The sequence below is a fragment of the Colias philodice genome, chromosome 6 (genome assembly GCF_061535455.1).
Source record: "Colias philodice isolate Cphi_HAF_F1 chromosome 6, ilColPhil1 Martin Lab GWU primary, whole genome shotgun sequence".
In the NCBI taxonomy this organism is placed as follows: Eukaryota; Metazoa; Arthropoda; class Insecta; order Lepidoptera; family Pieridae; genus Colias; species Colias philodice.
This window is the reverse complement of record NC_143091.1, coordinates 11,571,007-11,585,242: the sequence shown is the minus strand read 5'-3', so window position 1 is coordinate 11,585,242 and position 14,236 is coordinate 11,571,007. Positions and strand designations below refer to the sequence as shown.

The window sequence follows — 14,236 nt, the reverse complement described above, 5'->3', positions numbered from 1 at the left end:
GAAGTACGAGGATGGTTTTTATGTAGAGAAACGTAAATATGTACCACGGGCGAAGAGGGGGCGGACCGCTAGTTATAATAAAAACCCCGGGACTCGACTCTTAGGTAGGTATACTAATTCGTAATAACCACCTATTGCTTAATTAAATAATTGAAGGAACAATAATTAACTACGCATATTTTATGAAGAATTTTAATACTTATTTCATGAATTTAAATTGAAGAAAAATAATAATTATTCTTTTCCTTTGTGTATTTATAAATTTTAATGTCATTTATTTTTTGTTTAAAAATAAATCTTTATGAATTATCTGTACCTATTATGTAATTACAATAATTTTAAAATTTTCACAATATTTACACGTGGGTTCTTACTTAATCTACCTAATTAACAAATTTATTTCATTATATTAATTTTGCATTACCATAAATGTAGACTTTCGAATCACTGGTTTGATAATAATAATTAAATGATTCAAAACATCCAATTTTGACAATCATTAAAAACACGGAATAAAAAATAAAAAATAAATCTACAACTCACTCAAAAAACAATACATTCTGTTTCTTCCCTGATTGAACCATAGACACGTTTAACCACATCACTTTATGTCAAAAACGAAATGTCAAAAACGCGTTTGCCGCGCTTCACAACGCGGCGCTGGTTTTGGAGTGTGCGAGTCTAATGCGCGGTTTAACTTTCACTAGTGCAGTTGCATCGGTTGCATAATTATCGGAAACATTACAAAAAAAATTGAACGCATCCTTCCCGTGGCCGGATTGTTTCGTAGATAATTCGCTTGTGATTGTTTCGAATGGGTTTTTTTTGGGGTGTTCACGTAAATGTCAATTTTCCCGCCAATTATTTGTTTATGCCAATGTCAAGTCTACAAGTATAAAATATTCACAAAAAAAGTATCATAATGTTTATTATAATATTAACATAAATTAGTACCTACCTTCCTACAGAAGATAATAATTGTGACCCGCGATTTTTATGCTAAGCATGATTATATTAATCACATTACATACATTACGTTTAATTATTATGCTTAATCCATAATATTTTAAACATAATCAAGTACATAAGCTGCAGTAAAAATTGCTAAAATATAAAACGTGTCATTCTTGCGATAATTGATTAACGCAAATGAGTCTGTGCTATTAGCACATTACTCCATTATACAGAAAAACAATTCACACGCATATATCGCAAGTTTTAGCACAGATAATATACATAGGTACTACATGTATTAGTGTCGTGTGAACAGATCAATGGTAATAAATGAAATTGAACGCAATTGTTATACGCAATTTTAAGACTTCGTAAATCTATTTTTTTCTGCTTGTTTTATTTCCGAACAGAAAGCAATGATAGTGTACATAAACATACGTGTGCGTAAATTTGTCGAATGTACGATTCGTATTGTAAATGTACGACTTGTATTGTAAATGTGCGATTCGTATTGTAGATGGTCATTAGAAAGAAGTAAAATTTTGTACACCGGGTTAATTTTGAACCTTGCGTTGGAAGAAATATAAGGACAAAAAGAGAGTCATATTCAGAATAATAACATTTTACATTTTATATGAATGTAAAATCAAACATAAGTATTTGTTTTAATTATTATGCACGTCACATAGGTACACCTTTGTTGTCTCTTTATTATTGAAAAACTAAACAAGTTAGTAATAAAATAAACAACATTGCAAATAAAGAAAATTAAATACATATATCTATGCATATTATGCAGATGAATCGAGATAAGAATTTTAATGACATTTGCAATACCTACCTTTCCTTTTAAGAAATAACCTTTTAAAATTTTATAAGTAAGACCTTCGTTCTTTCCAAATTAAAAAAAAATGTTCTTGAAGCTATATATTTGTTCTAGTTGTTTTTCTTGAAAAAAAAATTTACATTTTTATAATATATTTTTATGTGTAATGTTGTAAGCACAGGTTGTAAGTATAATTATGTACCTACCTTTATCTATATTGTACAAAAGGTTTAAGTCGCTGGATCTACTGAAGTGATTTTGAAAATTATTTTATCGTTCGTAAGCATCTTGACGGAGTAGGTATCATAATTTCTTAAACAATTCGGGCAAAGTCTGAACAAAAAGCTAATATTACTTTTTCTGTCCCTATGTCCCTATGTAGGTAAGTATGCTTAAATCTTTAAAACTGCGCAACGGATTTCGATGCGGGTTTTTTTAAATAGATGAGGTGTTAGTATATTATTTATTAGGTTTTAGACAAAGCGGGCGAAGCCGCGGGCGGAAACTAGTATATATTTCATGAACCTCACAACGTTCACCTATTTACCCAATCTGCTTTCGACAATGCTACCAGTTAGAGGTTATTCCAACAAAATATTTGTCTAATTATCTTAGCTGCAATCTTCTGTATTGCATCAATGGTAATGTGTAAACAGAACATAAACGTAATATTCATGTCGTAACTGGGACAAACATAACATATCATTAACTGTGAGAAATGTATCTTCTCTGTTTAAGGTTTTTTGTATGAACATTTCTATTGATTTATCTCGATACTTGCTTACCTCCCGCGGCTTCGCCCGCTTTGTCTAAAACCTAATAAGTAAATTATATACTAAAACCTTCCTCTTGAATCACTCTATCTATCAAAAAAACCCGCATCAAAATCCGTTGCGCAGTTTTAAAGATTTAAGCATACAAAGAGACGAGGGACAAAAAGCGACTTTGTTTTATACTATGTAGTGATGAGAATGTAGACTAGAAGCATCAGAAGTTACTATTAATTTATGTTATGACATATTATGCTTTCTTCCTCAAAACTGTTTCCAGTTACTGTGAAGTATTTCTCAACAGAATTTTATGAATGTTTTGTGTATATTTCATAGGTATGGGAATATATCGTAGGTATGTAGCAGTATGTAGATATTTCATACCGCTTCCTGATTAGGATGTGTTAGCTCAACTTAGCTAAACAACCCGGTAAATTGCAATGCTGTTAAAAATTGAAACAACAACACTTTAAAAATAAAATATATTATATAAGTTAAAGGATTAATCAAATAAGTTATACAAAATATATAAAATTTAATTATCATAGCAATACTAATACAGCGCATATATAAGCTCTTATTTGTTTTGTAACTTTATAGTTAGCACAAAACAAAGATATTCCCTGACTCCATAACCTGAGATTGTATTATTCCGTTGTTTACGAACTCGACATGCTAAAGAATATAAACACGTTTTTTTTTAATTTGAATATTTTTATGTAGCATGTATTTTTCAACTATTGTATCTATATTCTATACCTACAATTTATTCTGAGCTTTTATTCATTCATTCTTTTCTAAACAATGTACAATGAACATCTATTTTTGGAGTTCTGTGTAGAAAACTACTTAGTTCCTTGTGATCTGTTCGAGAGAGTTTTGATAATTAAACCTTCATTAATTGTGTATCTTCAGATGATTGTGTGGTCTATGCTTAGAGCTGTATGGTTTAATGCTCTAAGGGTCTATGGTATCTTGACCATCTAAATAGGACGCGTTCCCATTTGAATCCCTTCTTTCGAAACAAACTTGCATGCTAATCTGGTTCTAAAATATTCAGAGTCAAAGGTCACAGTCGACTGTGGTAAATTTACATAAATGGCACTGTCTAGTCACTGGACGCGTATCGGATAAGGTTAATCGTGTGTGCGTGTGCGCATTGCGTAAGTGTGCGTGCGTGTGGTGTTAAATTGGGCAAATGTACGGTGACATTGTTTATGTTCATATCTGTGTATTTATATGTACCTAGGAAGATAATTAAATAATATAAACCGATAAATTTAGAGTTATTTTTAGAACGTTGGAGTAAGAATTAAGAATGGTTGCCTGTTTGTTTGCCCTGAAAATTTTAATTGTTGAACAATAATAATTTTGGGTGTATATTACTTAGATCTCATGATTAGACACAATGAAAATTGAATATTCAAGGCAAAATTTCGTAACAACTGTCAACCTTTAGGTGTTATAGTTATAGGTACTGTAGCTCCCACAAGCATCTATGTGTACAATATGCATAATAAAACATTCTAAAATATTATAGGTACCTGCATATATATTTTTTTTTATTTCAGTTTTGTGTAATAAACGGCAATTATAACTCTAAAATTACGTATTGCTAGCTAATAACATTAAAACACATTAAAACTCCCCTTTTAGCTTTAGTAAGGTAAAAACTACATAATATTATGTACATATAATATAATATACATTTCTGGTCCATATTTATCATTTCATTGAATCAACCAGGATTTGGTCAAACAATAAATTTTGCGATACCATCGACTGTTCGCAAACTTTCCTTGATACGAGCGGGTCGATGAACTCTCGCTTGATAAATATTAAAATATATCAATGTCACAGTTCATTCATATGAAAGATATTGTGTACGATGATTAATATGTGGACAAAAATAAAAGAAAGGACATGGTATACAGAGTAAAAAAGGATAATGAATACTTAGTGCGAAATAAATTTTGTCATATTTTCTTAGGTAAATATTCGAATTTTGAAAATCATCGCTGCGCTAAAAGGTATGACCGTGGTACATGCGTATGACCTACTTATAATTTATTTTTTATTTTTTTGCAGAATGTGGAATGTCCTTGAGTCTAGATACGAGTAGCAACAAATACCTACGTAAGATAGTAGATAGAATTATCACAGTATTACAATATTTCCTACAGTATGGCGACGAATGTACTTGCACAGAGAAACGGAGGGGAACTGGCGGGGGGTCGGGCGACGCCGGCCGCGTAATGCAATCACGCTTAGTTTGCATTACCTAGCGCGAAAGGACGACGCATTCGTATTTTTTGTGTAATAATTTTAATATACTTACATATTCTCTAATGGCGCTCACAAACTGTTCTGTGTATTGATGTAAATCTACATCGAAATCACAGAAGTTATTTAGACATTTTAGATAGATTGTATTTGTATCTATAGAATTTTAATCAAAGCTGTGTATATGTTGTTCTCATTCTTGTCTTATCAGATTGTACATCCCAATGCGAATGCATTACTTAGTTAAATGTTATAATATACAATTAAGAACATCCAAAAATAGTGTCCACGTAAATATTTAGCAGTGCAATATATGTAATTATATATTAATGAACAAATAATTACATCGCAATTATTTTGAGTGTACATATGAATAAATGATTTCATCATAATAATAATAATCACAATTGTTTTATTTCCCATTTGTTGCAACCCTAGCATATTTTCGTGTGGCAGCGTAAGTACCTACGCTGGTGGCGGCATCGCGCGACATCAAAGGCGTTTCCTTACTGTAGTAAATAATATTGTAATACTGTGGAATTATATTATCTTTGGTAGAATGTAAAAACTAATCTTCACTCGTTGTTTTGAATTGTCATTGTTTCCTCACAATTAAATTTCAACACCTGACTGGTTCTACCACATTCATTTAATTCTATAATTATCGAGCTATCTTTATCTGTTTTTTCCGTTTCAATTGAAATACCTAGTCATGCAAATACGATGCAATTAGTTCTTACTGATCCGGTAGGTATATTTATTCTAATCACTGCTCACGATTGATAATTTTACATACATTTCATTCACTTTCAAATGACTTTTTTCACTAATTACACCAAACGATTGAAAAAGAATCACAAGGACCGTCATCGTCTTTTTAAAAGCTCCTAAAATGTCCACGGCCAAATCTTTGAATTTAACATAATTTCGAAATGGGTTATTAATTATTATTTACTAGGATTCCGCCCGCGGCTTCGCCGCGCAGTTAAAAAAAAACCCGCATAGTTCCCGTTCCCGTGGGATTTCCGGGATTGCGTCATTTTCCCGGGATAAAAAGTAGCCTATGTCCTTTCTCGGGTATCAAAATATCTCCATACCAAATTTCATGAAAATTGGTTCAGTAGTTTAGGCGTGATTGAGTAACAGACAGACAGACAGAGTTACTTTCGCATTTATAATATTAGTATGGATTAGGTATATAATAACAGAAACTTGAACAATGTTGATTAACGTAAAAAAACGAATAATATTGAAAATTTAGGGATTGAAATTTAAAAGTCTGTTTAAAATTCTTATTAAAATAGTTAGTTCTTTTTCACAAAATTATTAGACCTCATGAGAATATTTGTACTGTATTATATATACCTACCTACTACATAATGTATTATGTCTTGTACCTACCTAGTTCTGATCGAAATAATAATACTTATACGTATGGAAGTTTTATAATTGACTAGCTGTCCCGCCGAACTTTGTACCGCCCTGTCAATGAATGTTGTGTTACCTTTTAGCTGAACTAATTTAGGCTTTGGTGAACGTAATACAATGATACAAAATAAATATTTATATGGATTGATATGTAATAGTATTTTAATTTATTACTTCAAACACGTCTCAGAGAAAAATGATTGAATTTTAATAAGCTGTGCAGCATGGATTAACTCTTTTCATTCTTTAACTGTTATCGACCACGCCATCGTTTCGTTTCACTTTAGTTGTGATAATAATTCTACCATTATCATTGGGCGATCGACGCTGATACAGTGGGTAACCATCGCTGCTTGTGATGGTCTCTGCCATCAATTTTCGTGGATACCTTTTGGTACACTCGCTGTCAACCATGCATGGTGTTTGTTGGTTGATGGTTTCACACGGTCCATGAATCATATTCGTGATAAAAACGTCATGTCGGTCTGGATCGGTTTTAGGATTAGCAATCCCCGCACACTCATATATTTTATTCTTTCGACTAACCAAATTAAAATGTGTGCATGCTGCAAGCCAGATTTTCGTCATTCGATTGAATACATACATCATTGAATAATCCCAAAGATGTGTTCCTTTAATGTAACTCATCAGTGATCGGATTTTTTTCTTGAAAACACGTGTGGTGATGACGTGCCGATCACTTGATATTTGTCCGGGAAGCAACAGTTGAATAATTTCCATCCATTTCGGATTACATATAAATGTAATGAATAGATCTGGCCGACCATAATGACGAACATATTATTATGTCATTGCATCTTGCACATATTCACTTGGGCTACCTAAGTATGTCGCCGGTAAAATAGCACCTAAGCACCTAAATAGCCCAATATTTTCTGCATCTTCTTCTCTGTGCTAATTGCATCGCGTAAATGGATGTAATCTTCAAAACGCAATTTAGCTTGGTTCAATCGAATGAGCCAGGGCCTCCGTTTCAATTTTAACGTTATAATATTATTTCAACGCAATATTGTTGAAGCAGTCGACGAAATCGCGACAAATAGTTGTCAGAATTTTTACATTTTTAGAGATTTTTTTTTAAATAATTAATCGAACTATCCTTCTTGGTTAGTTTCCTCACCGAAAATACCTTATCAACTTCTGAAAGCACGCGTAAACACAAATATTTGAGGAATTTTTATGTATCTGCTTTAATTGCACTTTTCAATAATTGATTTAAAAAAAATACAGACAATAGTTTATTCACCCTTTTTACTTTTTAATTATTTTACACAAAATACATTTTTGAACGCATGAATGTCAAACAATATTTTGACCGTATTCAACCGTATTTGACTGGATTGACAACTAATGATTGACATGTACGAAAATCAAAATTATTTTTATATAGTGGCCCGCCCCGGCTTCGGCCGTGGTACATATTTCGCAATAAAAGGTAGCCTATGTCCTTTCTCGGGTATCAAAATATCTCCATACCAAATTTCATGCAAATTGGTTCAGTAGTTTAGGCGTGATTGAGTAACAGACAGACAGACAGACAGAGTTACTTTCGCATTTATAATATTAGTATGGATTGAAGCGGAAAAATCTTCGATAATCATAATCTGATTACATCACGCAGTACGCATGTGTGCAACTGCAACCAAAAAGAATTCAAAGGACCAATGACCTTGATGGTCGGATTGTTTGCAAATTTTGAACTGTTTTGCTTATGATTATATTCGAACCTACTTAATTAACATTTATAAGAATGCAAATTGTTTTAAATATAGGTATTCTTTTAGTTACAAATATCAAAGGTCAATTTCATGCGATTTTCCATAGTAGGTAATTATATATTTTTTTCCATTATGTTGAAAATAATTAATCGAACAAAGGAAATCAATTGATATAAAAAGCGAATGAATTATAATAAGCATTTATGTGCACATTTAAAAATACAATTTTAATAGCACCATGATAGCACTGATAAGAAAATAAATAAAAAGTCTAGAGATAAAAAGCAACTATTAATGTTCTAAACACACGCATATATATATTAGCTTCACCTGTATGTTTGTATGTAACCGACTCCTTACATTTTGATCCATTATACTGACAGATTTATAAATTATCAGTGACAATACAATAATTTCATGAGTTTTTTTAGGGTTCCGTACCTCAAAAGGAAAAAACGGAACCCTTATCACTTTGTTGTCCGTCCGTCCGTCTGTCAAGACCCTTTTTCTCAGGAACGCGTGGAGGTATGAAGCTGACATTTATATCAATTACTCAGGTCTACTGTCCCTTGAAGCTGTGAAAAAAACAAACTTCTAAGCCAACGCAATCAAAAGATACAGCCGTTTATGCCGCAAATTTTCGACACTTGCAAGGGAATCAAAACCTACAGGGTGCTTCCCGTGAACTCAGAATCTTGAAATTTGGTACGAAGCAACGTCTTATAGCATAGATAAAGGAAAAATTACGAAAACCATAAATTTTTAGTTACATCACATAATATATATTTTTTTAATAATTTTATACTTACTACCCATTTCCTCATAAACGCGTAGAGGTATTAAATTGAAATTCATACCAAATACTCAGGTCTATAATACTTGCACTTGGCCGGTTTTTTTTTTATAAAAGCGTGATTTTTTTTTTCGGACTAAGAATATTTATTTTAAAATAAAATTAATATTTTTAACTGGGAATTCCACAGCTGTTAAGCAAATCTTTGTTGTGGACATAAAAATTATACATAATAGACTTACCAAGGTGCTTGTTTTATTAAATTTTGTGCGTTCCCATTTTTCTGTGTCACCGTCGTCGCCATTTTCAATCTGTAACAAAAAATTTACAATAAGTTCATATAGTCCATTATAATTATATAAATAAACTAGCGACCCGCCCCGGCTTCGCACGGGTGCAATGCTGATACTAAATACACTACAGAAAAACTGTGAACGTTGTATATAAAAACATAGCGGCCCGCTCCGGCTTCGCACGGGTATAAAATAGATAGCCGGGCGGCCGGCCGGCAAACGCTACGTCCCGCAATTTTTAAATCTGTAATATCTTCGAAAATATTCACTTAAATCATACGGTGTAAAGGGCCATATAGATCTATATTAAATGAATAATGTATTCAAGGTATTTAATTGGTTAAGGATTAATGCTGTATTGGTTAAAATCGCATTGAAAATTAGCCATTATTTGTCGTAAAAAGTAAATGACAAAAAAAGTTATTGTGGGTTATCCATAAGAGATATACATATACCATCGCGGACTTTTCTGTAGACCTTTTCAATGTGTATAAAACTTAGTACAATATTTTGATAAAACTCGTAGGGTTCAGCCTGCGTTTGCAATGTAAGCGGAAAAAATGTAATTTTTTACGACATCACATTAGAAACCTCAAAAATAACAGTACTTTTCCACTATTTAATGGATGTTATTATACATATAAACCTTCCTCTTGAATCACTCTATCTATTAAAAAAAAACACATCAAAATCCGTTGCGTAGTTTCAAAGATTTAAGCGTACAAAGGGACATAGGGACATAGGGACATAGGGACAGGGAAAGCGACTTTGTTTTATACTATGTAGTGATAGTAACTACCTAATCAAAATTTTAATTTATAACAAGATACAATTGAAATATACTTTTTTGTATGATGTTCATAACTTGATATTATTTTATTATTTCTTATCATTTTATTATTATAAATTTATTTTAATGTTTTTGTTTGGTTGTTATTTAGGTCATACTTTTATGAGGAGTAGGTACGTCAAAATAAATTCTATTGAGATATAAAAAATAATTAAAATAATTTATTTATTTATTAATTAATTTGAATTAAATAAAGCCACTTTTGGTATGTTGTTTTCAGTTTAAATTTGTAACTCTATAGCTTATAAGCAGTTAATCCGGTTCCATTTGTTTCCTTGAAGTTAACTATAACTTTTTATAAGTCTGATATCTGGTATGTTTTAGCACATTAAATACTGTTTGTTTACAAGGCTGAGACGATCATGTACCATGACATGCAATATGCATGATTGCTAGTTTTCGCTGATCTATAGTCCACAGTCCACACAGAACGGGTAATATTGCGAATAATTATTATAAAAAGGAGTAGCTATAGGTTTTTTGTTGATTTAATGTAATTTTTACTTATAATTTTTATGATTATTTTTCCGACCCAAATATCGACCAATAGAATTGCACCATTCGACGTCACGTGGTACAACCTACATGGTATTATACTGATTATTTTTCCGACCCAAATATCGACCAATAGAATTGCACCATTCGACGTCACGTGGTACAACCTACATGGTATTATACTGATAATTTTTTGAAAATTTTCTCTGGTCGTTGACGTCAAACTGACAGGTTCAATTCAATTGTGAAATTATTGGCCGACATTTGGGACGGAAAAATAATCTCCCGAATACCACACGAGCTTCAAAATTATCTGGCATTTCCCTCAAGGTTCCCTGCAAACAAAAAAAGTCGTCATGTTTTTCAGGAAAAATCACTCGCGCTTCTCGCTCGTGATTTTTTAACCTTGACTAAAAACTTGACTCCTTCATTTGTTTGCAACGAACCTATCGGAAAATACCCGATAATTTTGAAGCTCTTGTGGGTAAGTGATAATTTTTTGAAAATTTTCTCTGGTCGTTGACGTCAAACTGACAGGTTCAATTCAATTGTGAAATTATTGGCCGACATTTGGGACGGAAAAATAATCTCCCGAATACCACACGAGCTTCAAAATTATCTGGCATTTCCCTCAAGGTTCCCTGCAAACAAATAAAGTCGTCAAGTTTTTCAGGAAAAATCACTCGCGCTTCGCGCTCGTGATTTTTTAAAAACTTGACTCCTTCATTTGTTTGCAATGAACCTATCGGAAAATACCCGATAATTTTGAAGCTCTTGTGGTATTATAAGTGAATATTTTGTATACTAGCTAACCCGACAGACTTTGTCCTGTCTACGTGCAAATTGTCAAACCCGTGAATTTTATAAGGCCATTATGTTTTCGTAATTTCATAATATTTTGGCGCAAGTTTCTTAAAGTTTTCTATCATAAGATCCTTCTCCTGACATAACGTACACATTAAAATAATAATTATCGAAATTGGTCGAGCTGTTCACGCGTGAAGCCGTGACCAAGGGAAATAGGGATTCATTTTTTTACATAGAGATTACCATTTTGCGCTCCTTCTTTATAGAAAGTAGAAACTAAATCTGCTAAATTGCATACTCCACGTTTAAAATTATAAAATGGGATACAAAGTTTTCTTTCACATATTAAAAACTAAAATAAATAATAGGTAATATTTTGATGAACATTTTTTATTGTAACCGCGGGCAGAAAGCTATTTTTATATTCTCAATAGTCAATCCTCTGAACGACCTCGACTTTTATGGCAAGTTATCAAAATACTATTAAGCTATAAATCACATATGAATTGATTTTATTCGAATTCAGTATTCGAATGATTTTTCGAAATTTTAAATTTTTCTGAAGTTCCATAATATAAAACAAAATTTCGTGTTTTACTAAAATTAAGCACAGGGATAACTATAAATTTTATTATTATTTAATTCAGAATATTTTTAAAACTATTTATCCTTTTTAATATATGAATAACATAATTATAACTTATTTATTGTTTTATTATACAAAACAATTATGAGTATTTTATTCTAAATGTTATAACTATACTATTAGGTACCTTTGTTTAAGTGGGGAAATCGATACCACCTTGAACTACAACCTCCGGGGAAGGGGCCGTGGGTTATGTCGGATTCCTACCGACCAAAACCCCACTGTGTTCGGTCCAGCCGCATCTTATTAATTACCTACCAATGTGTTGTTTTATTTTACTACAATGCAACAAGCCATTAAAATCATACGAAATATTTTAAAATTACGTATGCATTTCACGTTCGAGTCCGTTAAATTTAAATGAGCTTTGTCAAGGCTACCAACGTGTTTTACTTAAAATATCGCACTTGGAAGTTCCTTATGTCCGTTCCTTATCCGTAAAACATATTTCTTTAACACGCTTATAGGTATGGTTTACCTGTATGTTTGTGTGTAATCGACTTCTTTATCTCGATTTTGACACTTAGGTATCTAATTCTAACTTTATACACTCATCAAGAATCAGTTACAAATTACAATACAATAATTTAATGAAAAATCTTACTAAAGCATGTGTTTTTAGTTTTAAAAACTATAATATTTATTTTAACTTAATATATTATTCAATTTTCTTTCAAGCTACTTAATTATCAGGTAAAAGTTCAGTTCTTCTTAAAATAACCACAGATAAAAAAGAAAAAGAGACAATATACCAAGAAAATAGAAAAAAATAAAAGTTATAACAACATCAAAAAAGTTTGTGTACCTATATAACTTGCTGTCTTTGTGTCCCGGTTTAAGATTATTGGATTAATCTAACAGATTTTATTTTAATTCGAATAAAAAACTAAAGCAAAATCAAACTTCATTTTCCTATATTGGCAAATATTTTCCTATACTTGTAGTTTTGCGTACCTACCTACCTACCTAGTATTCGTGCGAAAATGAGAAGATAAAAGTTTGAGTCAAAAAAATACTCATTGGCTGGAAAATTAACAAGGTTCGTTTATGTACTTATGAACTTTTGTATTTTACACGGAAGAAAGATTTTGGCATTTCATTCTTCGGAACTCGGAAGTGACTTTTTAATACCTAATTTAATAAATGTTCCTATTTTGATTTTTTCCACACCCTAAATGAGTATTAACGAAGATATTATTTTTTAAATGACTGTATTTACCTTAGCTCTAGAAACCAGACAGAAAATTAAGTAGGTTCTTATTAACCGACTTCAAAAAAAGGAGGAGTTTATCAATTCGGCCGGTATGTTTTTTTTTACATATTTAGTCTTCATTTAGTACGTAGTTATATCTAATTATAAACCTTTTTCTTTGAATTTAATTTCTGGTAAATTAGTTCTTATAAATTAATTTTATGTAAATTGGAGTGCGAATGTCATCGAAATCTACAAAATAATAGAAAAATACAGTAAGAAGTTTAGAAATACTACCATTAATAAAAATGTTATAATACCATTAATACTAGGTATGTCGTGAATTATACTATCCTGTTTAGAAAACAAGGTTATACTAGGATCATTTTTACTAATAAACATTAAAATAAATAAATAATCCATATAATTTATCTTTTAGAGTGGGTAATTAATGCTTGGTTCCTGTCAATAATAATTAAATATAGGTACCTACATTACCAAAGTACCTAATGCAATTTCCCTTTTGCTATAGTATATTTAATACATTCAATGCCAATGGTAACAACAAAAGGCAGTAGGTAATAGGTATATCAATTTAATACCTTTGGGAACTAACGTCGGAATTATAGCCAATTTATGACTATCAAAAAGCATGAGTATACAAGAAAATTATATTATAATAATAATACAACTCATCATAAAGTAATTACCTTCCAGAATAAATCCTCTTTTGTGGTCGTTGACAGAAAAAAAAGTTGCGTCAAATAAGCGCGGGAAAATTTTGGCGCGATTATCATGCGCGTCTACTGCGGAGTAAACGCGCTGGATAACTGAATGACCCACTCGCGAATCATTGAAATCAGTGACAAGCGGCAAGTTTATCGGATCAGGGTCCAGCTGTTAAAATCTGCATGATTTGTGCATTACATTATTTTGTTTGAAATGCTTTTTGTTTAGATTTTGTCTGTAAATTTCATGATAATTATTAGGCACGCGCCTTTTTTTTATTTGACGACCTAATTAGAACAGATTTTTAGATAAGGTAATAAATAGCACAGATAATAGTTATTATCATCATCACTACATAGTATAAAACAAAGTCGCTTTCCCTGTCCCTATGTCCCTATGTCCCTTTGTACGCTTAAATCTTTGAAACTACG

The 14,236-nt window shown here is 31.6% G+C and overlaps 1 protein-coding gene across 1 annotated transcript in view; it reads right to left on the bottom strand.

Moving 5' to 3' along the window:
* LOC149488077 (17-beta-hydroxysteroid dehydrogenase 13-like) overlaps window positions 1-13,905 on the bottom strand; it is a 32,631-nt gene extending 18,726 nt beyond the window's left edge. The window contains exons 1-2 of the mRNA XM_089696951.1: window positions 13,787-13,905; window positions 9,036-9,104 (exon numbers count right to left, since the gene is read on the bottom strand). Coding sequence (XP_089553077.1) covers window positions 9,036-9,097 — 62 coding nt within the window. The 5' untranslated portion in view covers window positions 9,098-9,104; window positions 13,787-13,905. The remainder of the gene's footprint in view (window positions 1-9,035; window positions 9,105-13,786) is intronic.
* Between the last annotated feature and the right edge of the window lie 331 nt (window positions 13,906-14,236).